The 18,354-nt window shown below is 52.3% G+C and overlaps 4 protein-coding genes across 4 annotated transcripts; 2 read left to right on the top strand and 2 right to left on the bottom strand.

Moving 5' to 3' along the window:
- Positions 1-2,696: 2,696 nt before the first annotated feature.
- J4E90_007066 (uncharacterized protein) lies at positions 2,697-3,470 on the bottom strand (the record flags this gene model as incomplete). The annotated part of the gene is made up of 1 exon (XM_051436607.1): positions 2,697-3,470. One exon carries the CDS (start codon positions 3,468-3,470, stop codon positions 2,697-2,699), a length of 774 nt encoding a protein of 257 aa, XP_051289353.1.
- A 4,789-nt stretch (positions 3,471-8,259) lies between these two features.
- Positions 8,260-8,967, top strand: J4E90_007067 (uncharacterized protein; the record flags this gene model as incomplete). The annotated part of the gene is made up of 1 exon (XM_051436608.1): positions 8,260-8,967. The coding sequence occupies one exon, from the start codon at positions 8,260-8,262 to the stop codon at positions 8,965-8,967; it is 708 nt and encodes a 235-aa protein (XP_051289354.1).
- A 2,038-nt stretch (positions 8,968-11,005) lies between these two features.
- On the top strand, positions 11,006-12,737 carry J4E90_007068 (uncharacterized protein; the record flags this gene model as incomplete). The annotated part of the gene is made up of 4 exons (XM_051436609.1): positions 11,006-11,220; positions 11,267-11,380; positions 11,442-11,522; positions 11,573-12,737. 4 exons carry the CDS (start codon positions 11,006-11,008, stop codon positions 12,735-12,737), a joined length of 1,575 nt encoding a protein of 524 aa, XP_051289355.1.
- Positions 12,738-16,975: 4,238 nt separating this feature from the next.
- J4E90_007069 (uncharacterized protein) lies at positions 16,976-17,926 on the bottom strand (the record flags this gene model as incomplete). Its single annotated transcript, XM_051436610.1, has 2 exons — positions 16,976-17,627; positions 17,679-17,926. The coding sequence occupies 2 exons, from the start codon at positions 17,924-17,926 to the stop codon at positions 16,976-16,978; spliced, it is 900 nt and encodes a 299-aa protein (XP_051289356.1).
- Between the last annotated feature and the right edge of the window lie 428 nt (positions 17,927-18,354).

Here is an 18,354-nt window from a genome sequence, read left to right on the forward strand (position 1 = left end):
GGCAGCAGCAGCTCACGCCGGGAAATGACGCCCCAGGCCATTTGCCGCTTTACCCAATCCGGACGAGGCTGAGCAACACTGATGATGATGCATAGCCACCACGGTCACAAGTGCGTCAATGATCGAAGAAGCATCAAGTTCGCGAGAAGATTATACTACGGTAAGAAGTATATTCTGAAGCGCAAGAATGTGTGCGAAACTGTCTAGCCAAGAAGAAAGGTACGTCTCTCAGCGACTTGATCCCAGGCACCTGGCTCTCCGGGTGGGACAAATTCCCACATGTTTTTGTCGTCCTTTATCATATGTCCATCACTGCCGATAGTATACACATCAGGGTCACAGACACCAATCCGCTCGTAGGACTTTACTCCTTTTTGAAAGAAGAGAAATATTCGGTGTCTGTCCTGGAAGGAACCCCAAGAACCGGAGACGAAATCAAGGGGAGTCGTTGTAGAGCACAAGACGGGTAATGTGGCATCAAAATTTTTCTCATCGTCCAGTACCACCCGAAAGAACGGACATGTCATGTTTTCGTTCGTCCAGTTTGCCTCCTGATCCTCATCTCTCTTCCGTCTGAGGAAAGTAGGTTTGAGGAAATACGTGCGGCTCCGGAACTGTAGCTCAACTTGTACAACATCCGTCATGATCTCTAGATATTGAGATTGATGAGTGCCATCTAGACGGTATGTATAGTCTAGATCGCAGGTGCCTTCGTCCAGCTCTCGATATCGGTCGCCCGACCAGTACTTAATCATGAAGTGGGATGTAACTTGTGATTCGCGATGGTGGTAGATTTCCCCTATCCATCCTAGGGTTGACCAGCTCGGGAACTCAGGAAGACGACGGGCGTTGTCGAGATGTTGCCAATCCAGAGAAATGGATACGGTACTATCGGTGCTGTGAGCAACGTCCGGTCGCCGGGTAATCGTAAAAGGAACCCCCCAGTTATGATAGACCGGTGGATTACCATGCCGAAGAACGTTTAAGATACCGAAAATGGCATTCAGCGCATCAGAATCGTGCCCTCGTACCCTTGCCGAATATGTCTCCATGATTTTACTCGCATGAGAAAGACAATTGCCTTGGGTGCTCAGTGCTGTTCTGATAATTGTTCCATTGACCGTTCCGTACCAATCACCGTGCACCCGGGAGTTTTGGCCACTTTCCATAATCAAGTCATGGGACTTGCAAGTGAAAACTGCTTCACCCTCTGTAAAGCATAAAATTCTCTTCGAGAGATATCCTTCTTGGAATGTCCAGGCCCTCGAGAACCAAGGAGAGCGTATGATATAATGTTGAGCTGACTGAGGAATTTGACATAGATATCGGGAGCTTCCGACTGGCTCTCGAGCCAATAGCGTTGAGCGATCTCTGCTGATGCCTACAAGGCCATGGGTGGGGTCCACGCCAGCAGCAGCAGCAATGGTCACTTGCGCACTGGCATAGATCCGGCCCATCTGATTGATCTGCTCCTTTTTATCGTCGGTATCCTTTTGATCGATGCACTGATCCGTCAGTTCAGATTGATGAAGTATGCGTGTTGTCTCACATATCTGTCAACCCATAGATACCGGTACCCAAGTTCCCGGGTGGAACTTACTGCGTCCTCTATCGTCGGCGGAAACGCGATCTGGGATCCTAGGACGTAGCTATTTGCAGATGGTCCACCCCATACGTACGAAAGTGCGACGAACGAGCAGCCTATCGGTGCCACGACGACGGTGTCGTCAATACAATCGATGACTCGTAAATTCAGAAGCTGGGGCGATGTTTCCGGCTCGCAAGACTGGTGTGACGCTTTACATGCTTCAAGGTATGGCCTCATTGAAGCAAAGCTGACGCGCTTTGGGACTACTGGGAGACGGGCCGCCGCCTCTTGTCCGACAGACGCCTCGGTCGTGAGAATCAGCTTTCCAACGGGACCTCCTGGTTCTGTCCACAGTTCCAACGATCCCAGGCAATTATCTCCAAATCCGGAATCACGGTTACGATATGTGATACATACGAATTGGGGCCGAGCGTCTTGTGAGGGTTGTGCCTGGATAGTGTATGCGATGAGACGACATAGTCGGCAGGACGAGCTCTGGAGATCTCCTAAAGTTGGCTTCTCATCGCGCCAGAATAATTCAAACCTAATATGCTCCAACTCATCCCAAGGGATGCTGGCACAGCGAGAACACATGTCTGCCGTCGAGTCTTCCATCTCGTCCAAAGGCAGCCCCTTCAAACCTCCAGCACGTTGATGTCATGCGTTGATGCAGCGGCACCGTTCGTTCAATTATACGCCGAGTGTCTTTGGAAGCCGAGCAAATCAGCATCTGATGCGTGGTGAGAGGTATGAAGAGGGAAGGCTGAAGGCTGAAGAACGAAGACGATATCTGACCACCTGCGGCTAGCCTAAAGCATTCGAAGCGAAGTACGCCCAATCAGAGGGTGCACCAACATCACGAAGCGGGGTGTTTTTGTGATCGGTATGCGCAGTGGCGCTGCTTTGCACATCAGGCTCCGCTCGTTGACACCAGACAGAAGATTGGGAAGTTGGTACCAGTTCAAGCCACGAGAGCTCCAGATGGCAAACGAGTTCCTTTTTATCAGAAATTGCTTGTATTCGATGAGTCATTAAAGTATACAATAACCAAAAGCTGCCTCGAAGTAGAAAAGAAGAGAAGTTGAGCTTGAAGTTTATCGCGCATGCATCAAGGCATGTAAGGCGGTGGCGGATCGCGCTCGCCCAATTCAGTAGACACCGTCGAAGCGTAGTGCGGCGCTCCAGCATGTGCATGGCCGCCGTACGTCTCCCAGTTATCGTCCACGGTCTGACCAACACCGCCCTCGCGTCCTGTAGCCATCTCGTACACCAAGCCTGGCGATGTAGGTGTAGCTCCAAATGCTGGTGTCGACACCGAGAACCCTGCGTTCCCATAGACGCCATGTTGTGGTATAGGCGACAGGCCAGTCGCAGGGCTAGCCTGTTCCGCTACGTCGTGTGGCCGCGAGCCGTTCGCGATAGGCATGCGCGATATTGTCGCAAAGGAGTCGGTACGCTGGAGAGAGGGCGCGATGATGATTTGAGGTTTTCGCTGCGGTACAGGCCGCCGTGGAATGTTGAAGCTCTGCGTGTGAGGAGGCGCGTGCGGTCGCGATTGAGGTTGGGCCTGGTGCTGAACTTGCGCCTGAGGTTGGAATTGAGGCTGGTATATCTGTGGTCGAGGCTGTGCCGCTACTGGAGCATAGCACGCGTACTTTTGCTGAGGTATCGCGGGTTGCTGCTGTTGCGCTTGTGGATGGTGTTGAGGGCGGTGGTGGGCCTGAGTATTCCAGCCATTCTGCTTTGCAGCATTGGCACCGGGAAACGTGTGATGGCGTCGCTGCTGAGCCTCTTCCTCAAGCTGCTCCTTTCCGTTCTTCTTTCGGTAATGCCGGTGAATAAGGTATCCGCCTGCGACAATCTCAAGGCCGCCGAAGATCATGGTGTTGTTTAGCTTGCCGTAGCGACAGAAAGTAGCAGGGTCAGGGAGGGAAAAGCTTAAGGTTCAAGTCGGGCCTTGTCAAGCAAGTGAGGGAGGAGGAGACGACTGAGGCCATGATAATATCGGAATTGTGCTCAGCCTCTATTGTCAGACTGGAGGAAGGAGCTATTGGTGCCGTATTCTCCGACGTGGTGGCTGAGTCGAGAGGTGCAGCACCCGCGGCTGCCAATGATAGTGCCTCGCTTACTCATTCCACTTCGGCTGCTTGCATCCCTGTCATCAGGAAGGAACGCCTGAAAGAGTCGAGATGGCTCTGAATACGCAGAAAGGTAGCAGTCGGAGTTGCGAAGAATGTTACGGGAGAAATAAGCTGTTCCAGTTAGAGACCTGCCATCAATCAAAAGACCGGACCAAGGCAAAGGTGCCAACTCGGAGCTATCGCAGCGAGGATATGCTCAGCATTCAGAGCCAGAGAGCCTGCTATCGCGAGCCCCTCACGGTCGCAAGGTAATTCGTGTGAGTTTGGTACCCAAAATCGCAGAGAGAGCTCAGCGAAGGCCGACCTGGGGTCATGCAATTGACGATTCGAGAAGTGGTGAGGTCCGGTAGAGACGAAGAGCGTCTTGTATCCCAAATACGAGAATGGTTTCTTCACCCAGGCCCTTCGGCATGGTCGAAAAACGCGTCGGGGACAACAAGACGCGTGAAATTGGTGTATGTCCTGGACTTATTCCCGATGGCTTTCGGTGAAGATGGCCCGAGCGGCACTTCCACAAACTAGAGGAATCATGATGCAATTGCTTAATCAGCTTCCGACCTCCTAACTCCGCACACGGCACGCGCGGACGGTAGACGTCACGTCCGCATGCCCTTATGCACAGCGAATGCGTTCCAAGCTAATAAAAACAACGATACGATGTCGATACGATCGAGCAGACAAGCATCATACCCCAGATCTTCCGGATCGATGGATGCGCGAAATCGCTGCAAGGGGAACAGCGAGAGCGACACCGAGCGCACAGTATCTGACTTTCGGATTCAACGCACACTCTCGAATTGTTGACGCTCGTCATCCACGCTATGTCTCCACGCACAGCACCGATCTAGGTACCAGACGCTAGAGGGCAACGGCCTTTACATCCTGGTCTTCGGCACATTGGGTCAGCCGTTATGTGACAATTAGCCAGTGATCGTCATTGTCCTTCACGGATGAACTGGAAAGACTAGTCGTCTTTTCGCAGTAATGCTTAGCCGTTTAGTGCCATCGGTCGATGGACGGCTTCATCACCAGCCTCTAGTCCACTCCGGCACCGCGCACGATTTACTGCCCGAGGATAAATGGCTTGGTTGAAGGAAGTGCGGGCACTTGGGGCTACGCATCCGGATCTCGCAACAGGGAACCAGCTTGCGATATAAAAGCTCTTCGTACGTCGTGGTTGACCACAAACTCGGCCAAGCAGCTACCGATCTCAGCCAGCGACATGTTACTGCCGTCTCTCATCGCAAGTGCTCTTACACTTTCGGGTGCGGTTGCTGCGCTGCCTCCATCCCAACCGTTTCGAGAAGTCTTGCGAAGCAGACAGAGTACTACGAGTAATGCTTTGGAAGTGGACCTGGGCTACGAGATCTATCAGGGTTCCAGCAATGCAAGCACAGGTATCAACAGCTGGAGAGGGTATGACTTTCTCGTAATTTCAGGTGACTGCAGCTAACATACGACTTCAAGCATCCGCTTCGCTGCATCACCAACAGGTAGTTTACGCTGGCAACGACCTCAAGCACCAGCTGTAAACCGAACTTCGACCATAGCCGCGGACACCTACGGATCGCAATGTCCACAGATCGGCCAAAGTAATGGAATGCCGAGTGCGCCTCCGGACCCAGATTCACCACCACTCTCAGAAGACTGTCTCTTCCTCAATGTCCAAAGCCCGGCAAACGCGACGAACCTTCCTGTACTCGTGTGGATCCACGGTGGTGGCTATGGCGCTGGTAATGGGCGACAAGACTTCACTGATCTCCTCACGACGACCGGGAACAAATTCGTTGTCGTATCAATCCAGTACAGGCTGGGGCCTTTTGGCTTCCTCGCGTCTGACGAAGTATATCGAAAGGGTGTCGTGAATGCAGGACTGTTGGATCAATTCTTCGCTCTCCAATGGGTCCAGACGTATGTCAGTCAGTTCGGAGGCGACCCATCAGCTGTCACTATATCTGGCGAGAGTGCTGGTGGTGGTTCGGTCATGCTACACGACATGGCTTACGGTGGCTCTCTAGGCGACTCGATGTTCCGCAGCACCATCGCCGCGTCGCCATACTTGCCCAAACAATACGGCTACAAGGATTGGATTCCGACTCAGAACTACTATGCGTTCGCCGACCGCGCCGGCTGCATGATCAACGCATATGGTAATGCGACTTCCACCATCTTCGATTGTTTGCTATCGCAAGACACGGAGACGTTGCAGAACGCTTCCAGCGAAGTGGAAAGCACTGCAACATTCGGCACCTGGGCTTTCCTGCCGGTCACGGACGGAGTGTACGTTCAAGATGAGCCAAGCAGCCAGCTTCTCGAGAAGCGTGTCAATGGACGGAATGCTTTGATCGGAAACAACGCCAATGAGGGTCCATCTTTCGTGCCTCAAGAAATTATCTCCGAGGACGACTTCATGGCGTGGCTTCGCAACAACCTGCCCGAATTCACCGACTCCGACATCGCAAAGGTTCTTCGCTACTACCCTATCAGCGACGCCGCGGCCACTTCCAACGCAGAGGAGTTCGCGACAAACGGCGTTACTGGTCCAAGCGCACTCGACCAGAGTTCGATAGCAACCGGACAGCAGCAGCGTGCTAACAATCTCTACGCCGAACTGACTTTCGTATGCCCATCATACTGGATGGCAGAAGCGTACACTGACGGTGATCGCACATCATACAAGTACCAGTTCAGTGCCCTCCCAGCTACCCATGGCGCGGACGTGGGCGTATACTTCGGACCATTAGGCGGCAAGACAGGCATAAGCACCGACCTCCAACGCGCCTTCATGAACATCTGGGGCAACTTCATCACTGAGGGCAACCCGTCGATCTCTGCTTCCGTCGCTGCTGGCTCTCCTGGCTCGTCCAACGGATCGGTTGCTACCAACGATGCTACTCAATGGCCGGCTTTCACGATCGCGGAGCCTTACCAACTCGATCTTAACCAAACGGGTGGCGAGCTAGCTTTCGGCTCGCAAGTTGTTGGCTCACCGGTTAACACGACTTACCTCAGTGAGCCAGGGCTGATAAATAACTTCACGCTGGTTAATGCGTATACGTGGGAGGCTGGGCGTGGTATGAGGTGCGATTTCTGGAGGAGTGTTGCGGATATTATTCCTGCATAATGTTGTCAGACTAATTACGCAGACAACTCTTGTGTAATATGAAAGTACAAGCGAAATCCATAATCATCTTCAATTTATCTTTCCGTTCTCTACACATCCCCTCGATCTCTGATCATCAACTTGTCAACACATCTCCATATACGCCCTGATCCTTCTCCGCTGAACCACTTGGCGCCTCCGTAATGGTTACAACGATCTTACGCCAATTCATGTCTGGAAAACCGACGAGATTAGCCCAATGCTGTCCCGGGATTTCAGTCTCGCCTTCCGACGCAATGGCTGTAAAGGCCTCATGTGTCAGATAAACGTGAAAATGATGGTTGGCATGATCGGGCGCATCAACGTAGCGTGTGTACGTCAATCGAGACACATTCTTGATCACATAGCCGAGCCAAGCGCTGTTTCGATCTTCGGGTATGACTCGGCGAGGTGGACATGGGAAGGGCGTATGGAAGAAAACCCGCAGTAAAGGAGACCTCGCATAGAGCCGAAGCAATCCAGCTAGTTCAAGCGACACACCGTATTGTCGGGCCATGATGCGCAAATTGCCGCGCGCCTCAGTATCACCCGGGAAAAAGTCCGCGATGTACGGATCTACCAGATGCATTCCGATTACTACCGTCGACTGTCGCTCGAGTAGTGGTAGGAATTCGCGCCGGAGCTTCCGACATGTTTGGGAAAGGCCGAGTGTGTTGCGCCCGCTCGAAGTCCAGCAGAGCGGCTGTCCAGGTAAACAGTGTTGCATATGCGGATTGAGGCTGAGTGTGCCAAAGTTGATGCTGTGGGGCTGGGCGAGGTGCTGGTAGATTTCGTTGCGCACTTCTGCATCAAAGGGTTAGTACGCGTGACGCACTAGGGGAGGGGAGGAGATATACCGCCAGGCAGTTGGAGAAGTCGACATGTCGCTATGGGGATGCCTAAAGTGCCCTCCATCGTTCCGCGGATTAGCAGTCCCGGAGTTGATATCGCGTAAGGGGCGGTGATGAGATGACCGAAGCCAAACCGGGGCGAGATTGTGAATTGAAGCAGGAGAAGGTACAGTGGCCACTACCTAGGCATCAACACATCACGTGCAAAGAATCCAGTCCGAGTGCAGACCACTTCCTGCAGGGGCCACGGGTGTCTTTTCAACTGCTACACGAGGGGATAGTCAATGTCTCAATCTTGCCTGCCGGCTTTTGAACACATCACCTTGAGACGCTTTACAGATCAAATCCTTCAGGCTTTGTTCACATTTTAACGACTGTGACGCCTAGCCTACCCAGGCTACATTTGAGACTAAGGAACCGCTCGACAGCTGCATAAGTGTACGTTAGTCCAAGTCAGGCGGTGCATTTGAGGCTACATATACCCCGATCATTTTGGGTCTCATCTCATCAACACCAGGACTTCTTCACATCCCAAACATGCACCTCCGCCCTGCAAAGCCTTCCGATGAACCAGCCATCGTCAACATCTGCGCGCGTGCCTTCATGGAAGAAGATCTCTTCGGTCGAGTAATGCACCCCCACCGAGCCCAGTATCCCAACGACGTAAAGATCTTCTGGCACGAATGGGTACGCAACGACTGGACCAACCCACGAAACAAAGTCATCGTCGCCGTCTCAACCACCTCATATCAGCAAGAGAATGTCATCGGTGCAGCAATCTGGCAACGCCAAGGCGACGACGCAGGCGCGCAAAGAATTATCGCAGGATGGACAGACCCTGGTACATTTCCCGTCCTGCCTTCAACGCACAACCGCGCCGCAGACCCCTCAAAGAAGGAGATTCTAGCCCAGGCCGCATCGTTTACTAAACACTACTGGGCCGGACCGTGCGCGACCAATTGGTACCTGTCGCTCTGCTGCGTGGATCCTGATGTTAAGGGCCGTGGGGCCGGACGGCTGCTAGTGCGGTGGGGGCTGGATCGTGCCGAGGAAGAGGGTATTAGGGCAAGCGTGATGGCTAGTGAGGGCTCGGATGGGTTCTATTTGAAGTGTGGGTTTGATGAGGTGGTTGGAAATGCAAGCGAGGGGGAAGGTAATCCGTTGCGGAAGGAGGGTGTGAAGGGTGGGAATATATTGTTCATGTGGGTCAAGAATGGTAAGAGTGTTGAAGGGAGGGCTGTGTAACCATTGTGGTCATTATACAAAAGCGCGGGCACATTGCTAGGACCTTGGTGGGTCGTATGGAGTCTGAAGACACAGCTACTTGGGCAAGCGAAGTAGACCAGGCCGATGTGTATCGAGTCCCTTTGTAACAGGTTCGTGCTTCACTTCAAAGTGTACATCCTTCCGAATAAAAAGCTCTTGGGTACTGTGCTGACTCTTCCGGTCAGATTCAAGTGTACTCCTGCGGTCCAGCTCTCCGATTTCGTCGTCTGTACTCAGACTGCTTTCCACGATGTATGGTTTCCTATTGACTCTGACAGCGCCTTCGCTCGCTCCTCCCGGAAGGCGTGAAGAAGCACCTCCGCCACGGTCAAACTGAGACAACGGAATGTTTTCGCGGTGATCGAACTGAGAAGTGCTATGATGCACGCTCGACACGTGCCCATAACCGCTAGAATGCGTCGAATACCCAACACCCGCTTTCTGACCGCTGCCGGTATCGAAGCTCTGGATGAATGACTTCAGACACGGTATAGTTGCCGCTATCAGCGAGAAGCAAAGCTGCGATTGCTGGTAAACCAATGCTGTCGTACGCTCGACACCGAGGTTTTCACCGTGTAACGAGCTAGTCCAGGTTTTGTAGAACAGCCCGGCAAGGAGGATCAGGGGCAGACGTAGCGCGAAAACTCCCAATATCTGCAACTTGAACACGATGTTCATCTGAAGTCGCCGACACAAGTATGTTGGGATGAAGGCCAGCAAAAAGTCGGTTATTCCGTCACTGATTACGACAACCATGTAGCGGATTTCGAGACCATGGCAGATCTCAGAGGAGTTCCGTGGTAGCAAGCTCTCACTTGTGCAGCCAGCTGAGACCAGCACCGCAGATGCAAGTGTCCACGTTATGATAACCACGGTGGCCACATTGCACACTGCCCAAGCGTGCTTCATGTCGCGCATGAAGAGTCGTCGTACCAGCAGTATGAGAGCCGTCTTCGAGAAGCCGAGAGATATGTAGATGAACACTTGACCACGCGAATAGGTCTGTCAACGCGTTAGAAACAGTTGCCGTGCTGGGTGGGGTCGTATTACAGAGGCCATCCATGAGTATTGGTCTTTGGTAAGGGATGCGGATGATCGTGCCAGCCCAGTTGATAGGGAAGCAAGCAGTAGTGAGAACTGGACAACGCTGGCAACCTGCTGTTGTCAACTCATTGCAATAGACAGTCTCATGCTAGTGGCATTCATACCTGCGCAATCAACATCGCTGCATCGTCCAGCCCCAGCATACGCCATCTGATGAACAGTCGGGTGAGAAATGTAAGGCTCGTATAAGTGAAAGCGAGGAATGTCACAATGTACAGGATCCCACTGCGATCATCAGGCGTGATGCGCGCCCAGCGATAACTATCTCCCAACGTCGTGGACATTCTAGAGTTGCAGGATGCGTGGGTCGGTAAGCCTTGACTGACATACCATGGCGGCTATGACCCTCAAGTTGAGGGCTGCAGCAGGCCGTCATTTTACTGGAATCCCGTCTGTGCCCCCACGCCCAGGTGGTCAGTAAACTGCGCGTCTCGCATCTGGCCTTCTTCATCAGCCAGAGTATTAGACGACATCATTTAGCCAGAGCCTGTGCCGCAAGCGAGCCGTGTTGACAAGGCGTCGAGCCGTGGTGGTACGTTGCAGAGGATGCGAAGGAGTTGAGTTGCATTGCGAAGGAATGAAGACGCATCGGCTGGGAGGCCGCTTCCCCCGCGGGGCGGCGCGCTAGCCTCCCCTGGGCTATGGCCGGTCCGTCCCCTGCACGATCAACGTGCAGCCAGCCATCACACCACCTGAGTGGTCTCATCTTGCAGCTGGCCTTCGGCTTAAGCTGCTGGGTTATCGAAATTCTCCCGTGCCATTGAGCCAGATGCATTTGCGCCATGCCTCAGAGTTCTTACCTAGGTAGTGTCACCGGAGCAATCTCCGGGTCTTCTCGGTTGTCTTGTTGCTTGCATTTCAACACTCGCACTCATTCTTTCCAGTCTTCACTTTGTGTATTCGTTTTCCCATCATGTCAGTCCTAAAGAGTGAGGCTGCTGTGGTGGCCCAGCCTTTCGACGGCGAGTCTCAGCAGGATGTCGTCGTTTCAGAGAAGAAAGGAACCGCTGGCGACCAAAAGGACATGTATCGTATGGGAAAGCAACAGGAGCTGCGACGGAACTTCCGTTTCGTGTCAATCTTCGGATACAGTATGGTGTTGATGGCGACATGGGAGACCATCCTGACGTGGGTATGCATGAACATTTGATCTGCACTGTCTGACACCCAACAGAACTCTCATTATCCCATTGACCAATGGCGGCACCGGTGGTGCCATCGTCATGTTCCTCGTCACAGCGGTGGGCATGGGCTTTGTCATTGTCTCAATGGCTGAGATGGCTTCAATGTGCGTAGCGGCCCGTTGCTAAGATCTCCTCGACACGAACCAATCGCTGACGAAAATTAAGGGCTCCTACTTCCGGTGGACAGTATCACTGGGTGTCTGAATTCGCGCCAAAGAAACACCAGAAGTTCTTAAGTTACCTCGTGTGAGCTTCCCCGAGTATATCCACAAGGCTTATCACTAACCAGGTACCAGTGGCTGGCTTTGTGTGCTGGGTTGGCAGACCGGAATCGCGTCCATCGCCTTCCTTGCTGGTGGTCAGGTCCAAGGACTCATCATCCTCAACAACCCCAACTACGTCCCCGAACGATGGCACGGCACCCTCTTGGTCATCGCGGTAGCAACCTTTTCGATCCTGTTCAACACACTCCTAGCTCGTAAGCTACCTCTGGTCGAAGGCATCGTCCTGGTGCTGCACATCTTTGGGTTCTTCGCGATCTTCATCACCATGTGGGTGCTTGGGCCGCGCAGCCCATCCAGAGAGGTTTTCGGTGGATTCCAAGACAACGCTGGATGGGGTAGTGTGGGCCTGTCTGTGTTGGTGGGACAGCTCTCGCCAATCTTCTCTCTCTTGGGTGCAGATGCTGCTACCCATATGTCCGAAGAGTTGAAGGACGCATCGCACACACTTCCTCGCGCCATGATCTGGACAGCAGTCGTTAACAGCAGTTTGGGTTTCCTCATGCTAGTAACCTTCTGCTTCTGCCTCGGCGACGTCGAAAGCGCCATCATGTCGCCGACCGGGCAGCCCCACATCCAGATCATGTACAACGCTACGCAGTCCATTCCAGGGGCTACAGCTCTGGCATCGATCACGACTATCATGGCCGTATTTGGATGCGTCAACAATGTGGCAACATGCTCGCGCCAGCTCTTCGCCTTTGCTCGCGACCACGGCGTTCCATTCAGTGCCTTCCTATCCCGAGTCCGACCAGGCTGGGATATCCCTCTCAACAGTGTTCTTGTGTCTTTCGGTATTGCCATTGGTCTCTCCCTCATCAACATCGGCAGCACCGTGGCATTCAACTCCGTCGCATCGCTGGGCACGTGTGCTCTCCTCTCGTCCTACATCGTCAGTATCTCATGCATGTTCATCAAGAGGTGGAACAAAGAACCCCTCCTACCATGCAAGTTCTCGCTCGGTCGCGCTGGTATCTGGGTCAATGGCGTGTCTGTTGTGTATCTGTGTGTAGTGTTGGTGTTCGCCTTCTTCCCCACATTCCCGCACCCAACACCTGATCTGATGAACTGGAATATCCTCATCTACGGCGTTGTCGTGGTATTCTCTCTTGTTTACTTCTTTCTCAAGGGGCGCAAGGTGTATGTTGGGCCTGTGGAGTATCTCAACAAAGATCTTTGAGTGGTAGCCTCATCCTGGGAGAGTATGGACGAAACGGACTAAATGACATGGGGGTACATAACCGTTATTACTGTTTGTCGTTGTACAATGAAGAACCGTACATTGCTCGTATACCAACCTTCCCAAGACTAATCACAAATCTTCGCCCAGGCTGTTCGGCCCGTGGATCGAGGCCACTGTTGCAGTGTCGTCGGCGATGCAAGCTTGTCGAGTCAAACATCATCTTCAACAGTATGTACTTCCACCCACTCCACCATTATGTTCGGCTCGCTAGGGGAGATCGCGGGTTGAGCCGGCGTCGTGTAGATGTATGTGCCCAACACTGATACTGATTCGGTGTGGTCGTATCCCAATATCCCCAAGGCCGATTCTCTGCACCCAGTCCTCAACATAGCTACAGACTGCAGAGCTTTGGCTTCGAATTGGACTGTTGACGGTTTCGTTTGGCTTCCAAGCCATCCACGGTTCTACCGCTGAACGTGTGATCTCTAAACGCAATTGGGGATCGCTGAAAGTCCGAGGAGCAACATAGACAACGGATGTGACAGCTCGCTCGAAGAAATGTCTCCAAGCGTCATTGGATCGTACGTCAATGAGGCTTCTGAGGCAGACTATGTCCTTCTCAAAAAACTTCTCAAGTTTGATCGTCAGCTCGGGCGCAGTCAACAGCAGTCGAATTAAAGGAGCGAGGTCGATATGGACGGGTCTTTTCTTCAATGGACTCAGTATCACTGTGCCATGTGCTTTCTCAAGTAGGGGGAAAGATATGGCCACAAATTTTGCCAAGGTGGCGACGTCAGGAACATATGCGGGAATGCATTGGCGGTGCATGGGAAGGAACTCGTTCCGGAGAAGGCGACAAACTTGAGTAAGACCGAGAGCCTGCCGTCGAAGTCGTGACCAGCCTAGTATCCGATTTGGCGTCCTGCTGAACCTGCACAACGGGTAAGGCGGAGGTATCAGTCGAACCTCTTTCGGGCTTCCATCGATAACGTGGGTGTAGATGTGATTGCGGAGCTCTTCAATTGTCCAAGTTGTTAGCATATTCTTCGATCAAGACTTGCAGTGGACGATACATACCTCCGGGCAGCTCCAAGATGTAGCACCGCATCTCGCACAGTGTGCTTGACTGGGGCGGTATGTTCTTCTACTCCCTGTGGAGTCGGCTGGAAACAGATGGGGAACTCTGCTCGTTTGTGAGCCTGAAGATGTGGAAAATCGATAAGAATTATATCCGTGAAGAAGGCTAGCACGGACAGCGCGTCATTAGTTGCGCCCGACTCACGGTCACTGCGTAAATGCGATTGTGAATGAGCCCACAGACAATATGTAGAAGTACCCAACGAAGTTTGACTGTTAGCTCCGAAGATTGGGTATTCTCTGCCACATCCGAGGGGTGAAATAGAAATGAAGGCGTTTGCGCAGATGAGCAACGGTTTGCGCGATCTGCTGACTCATCATCCGACTCTCCGCCGTTGCCTAATCGGGATAGCGCGCTCGCCTTTACCGCGCGTTACATCCGCCTCGTATTTCCACTTGGGGATACGCAACTCCTCTCCTTACGAGCGCGAACGGAGGATACTGCGACTGTCGCGAAAATGGTAGACTCAGCACCCGAAAGTAACGGCGCGACATCTGCGCCGAGAAGTCGCCTTCTTGAGCTACCTGGAGGTAAACATTGCATTCCAAGGTCGAAGATTTATCGCTAACGGTGACCACAGAGTTGCGCAATCGAATTTACGGCTATCTCATCGATGTCTCGAACCCAAAAATCGTGCGTGGCGCATCCCAGGTCCAAAGCAATGTGGTATATGTACTAATAAGCTTTGCAGTTGACAGTACATGTGGCTCGTTTCTCAGATCCATCGAGTTTCGCTTCGATTACAGCCATACCTTTGCGCTTATATCCGCGCAAGATTTCATCAAAATCTGGAGCAAAGAGAGAGTCTCGCGAAGTCTACTGGCAAAGCTCTCGCCCCCTTGCGCTCGGCCTTACGCAGACCTGTCAACTTCTCCGCCGCGAACTTCTTCCGATATTCCTGAGGAGTATGCCTCATTGCACCAATATCACGAACTTAGATTTCTCTGATTGTATCTATGGTCTCAAAGACACGCTCGATGGTTACGGTCACAGAGATGTAATTTATGAGATCGATTCCGGGTCCCACGACTACCTCGGGGCGCTCGACCCGCTTTACTTCATTAGCAAGTTCCCCGGTCAACTCCTAGACTTCCGTATCAGAGCTCGAACCACGAGGACACCCAAACCAAAGGCAAAGATACGACCGCAATGGGCCTGGGAGTACTTCATAATTCCGTCAGGCACTCGACTTGTCTTTCGCATGGAACTACCCTACTGCGAGATCATACTTGAATTCAAGGTGCTGGCCTTCGAATCTTCGCTAGATCCTGGAATCAGTGATCCTTTTCCCGGGAGCGATGAGCTGTTGACGTGGGCGAAGGAAGTGGATCTCGTCGACAGTTGTGATCATTCCCGCTACGTGTTCGGTCAGACTCGCGTGTCTGCTTAGCCGGAGGATTGGAAGCTTTGAATCGACGTTGAAGAGCTCAACGCTGAAGAGGATGGCCTTGAAAAGATAAGTATTGACAAGCTTGGCGGTGAAGGAGACGACGTCCAATGGGCATAGTCAATCATGGTACTGCGTTGACGCAGAGCGAGACTGGCCACTTCCCACTTTCGCAAGATCGACTACCTAGACGAAAATATGCTCTCACAAATGGGGAAATCCGCAAACTTCAATTAATAGACATACAAAAGATGCAAAGAGATTCTTGGAGATGCCATACTTCTCTCTTTCGTAGAGTGCCTCCTCGCGTATAAGTCGTATGAAATGCGGGAGGTGTAGTTGGCTCGTCGTCTCTAGGTCGCCTCTAGGTCATCGCAGTACTATGGTAAAAGATGCAAAGACCCTACGTTAACGTTGATTCACCTACTTTATATGTTTTAATTTTGGTATAGGCTCCAGATGCCTTCACGGTCCCTACTATCGGACACGCACGGACCCGGTGTGCGGCTTTTTCAAGATCCTAAGGGAAGCATGAGGAAGGTACTGTGAAAGTCAAAAGCTACATTCACCACCTGCATCGTATATCAGCGGCCATTCAATGATGCTTCTCTATTTGATCCCCAGGTACTTAAGGCTTGGCTCCTCTCCCTCCTCGCTCAACCTCATAAGAACAACCCCAATTCTCAACCAGAAGCCAAAGTTACAAGATGACATCACCTATTACACAGCCTCAATCACGTCTACTTCAGCTGCCGGGAGGTTAGTATTCAAATGCTGTTTTGAGGATCGCTGATAACATCCTTCACAGAAATCCGTAATGAGATATGCGAATACCTAACCGTCCGACGGCGATTCATGCGATTCTCAATACCGACAGCAAATCAGATGCCGCCGACGCCCTCGAGACGCCATTACACTCCACGTACAGCCATTGGCCTAATCCATACCTGCCGTCAGCTCCGCGAAGAATTCCAACCGCTCGAAATACAAGACACTGAGAACGAGGTGGACCTCCGTATTGTCAACGGGTTCATCGCAGACCTGGTACCAAAGCCAGAAGCATGGTGGAACAAACTGGAAATCGAGGTTCCAAGGCTATACTGCACCTTCGACCTCATGCCACTGGTTCGCTTTCAAAACGCCGCTAGATCCGCTGTTGTTCGCGCTACGACTGCTCCTCAAACGTGTATTGGATTTGATCTTCCAGCCTATATTACAAGCGGTGCACACTTCGATTTCAGTTGCCTCATCACGAATATCCTCTTTCTCAGTCGCACGCAGGCTTGGCGCGATTACACTCAAGATGCGATTGTTAATATCACCGTGGATTATCACGGAGCTGTGTCCTGGACTATTGAGGTCAAGAAAGATGCAGAAGAAGACTGGATGCCTTGGGATGCGGGGACTACGCGCGAGAGCTGCTCTAAGCAAACGTGGGCTGCAACGAGGATATGGAAGATGAGGGTTGGACTGGGTCATATGATCATGCCGAACGTTGTCGTAGCCTATGATTAGACCATCTCGCAGACTGATGCTATCCTGCTAGGCCAAAGGCAAGGGCTTTGAGCTTGCAGTCCGTACACTGAGACTTCCAGTAAATACAGGATAGGTGCCATATCTACGATAATATTTAGATCATGGATATTCATTAATTACATGCTTTTCTTCACCAAATGATCCTGAGGTCAACTACACCACCTCACAACACTCCTACATCGCCCCATGAATAATCGCACTTATCGCACTATAATCAGTCCCGTACCCATCATCGTCATCATCTATATCAAACCCCCTATTACCTTTCACCGCCCACATAGCCTCCTCAAGCATCTCCTGAGCCTTCATCGCTTGGGTCATTCTCGGCTGCTTCTCCCTGCCATTCTTGTAGCCCTTCTCCCAATGATAAGTCGGATGCTGGAACAGCACCTCCAGTTTGTTCTTCCGACCCTCCGGTCTTGTGATCGCTCTCAGAACATCGTAGTAGACTTCTTCCTGTGCAGCGTTGATCGCGCGACGCAAGTCTAGGTTCTTGAGCTTGGGCGCGCTGACGGAGATGACGGGGTCGTCGGCCATGGGCTTGAGATTGTCTAGCTTTAAGCTTCCTGTGCGGCCGTTGTGGCCGGTAATGCTGAGCGAGGTGATGTTTGGGCATGCTGTGAGGATGGGTGGGATGCACGTCCCTGTGATGAGCAGGGCCGAGTCAAGCCGGAGAGTTTTGAGGTCTGGGCACGCGCGTGCTAGACGAACCACTGCATCGTCGGTGATGGGCATGTTCGTTTTACCTAGACGCGCTCCCAAGCCGAACTTCTCTAATTTGGTATGAAAAGCTTCGTCTGCAGTAGCAATCGCATCAAGATGCGCGCTGTCACGTGAGTTAGCCCCACCCGCAAGGTCTGGGAATGCGTTCACCTACTCTTGCACAACGAAGTCTGGTCCAAACTCGATTTCCTTGATACCGGCTGTAAATCCCAAATCTTCTAGCTTCTCTTCTTCAAGTTTGTTGAACACGCGTTGCACTTTCGTTGGCTTCTTGCCAGTTGATGTACGTGATCCTCGCGCGTTGAGCCCGGACTTTTGTTGCTGGCGCTTTCGGGCTCGCTCGGCTTTCTGCTCGTCGGTGCGGCCCTTCCATTGTCGCTTTGCTGGTGCTGCAGATTCCATTGCGATTTCCGTAATTCGATGGGTATACGAAGCCCACTATTGATCTATCTTCTAGACGGATGAAAGGCGTTGGCGCTCGTGATGGTTGGCGAGGGACGCTACCTTATGTGAGACGGAAGCTCAGACCATCGCTCTGCGTAATTGTTCGAGCAAGGGGTTTGCACACCCTTGATCGTTGATCGGCACCCATGACAACGTCTATCACGATCCCCTCATTTGCAGTTCCGGGTTTTCCGATTGAGATGGAGGAGGGAACCATTGCGGCTGCCAAATCAAGCGGTGCTCAGCGTCGACTAAACACGTGCCTTGCTACTAACTCCCTAGGTCCCGTCCCACATTGCAACTAGGACTATGCATGAGGGGATAGACGTTACAGGCCATTCCAAGCAAGCAGTTAATAGCTCGGTCACGGTTCCGAACCCAAGCTT

This window comes from Alternaria incomplexa (genome assembly GCF_024043165.1).
Source record: "Alternaria incomplexa strain BMP 0042 chromosome Unknown scaffold_10, whole genome shotgun sequence".
Taxonomy (NCBI): domain Eukaryota; kingdom Fungi; phylum Ascomycota; class Dothideomycetes; order Pleosporales; family Pleosporaceae; genus Alternaria; species Alternaria incomplexa.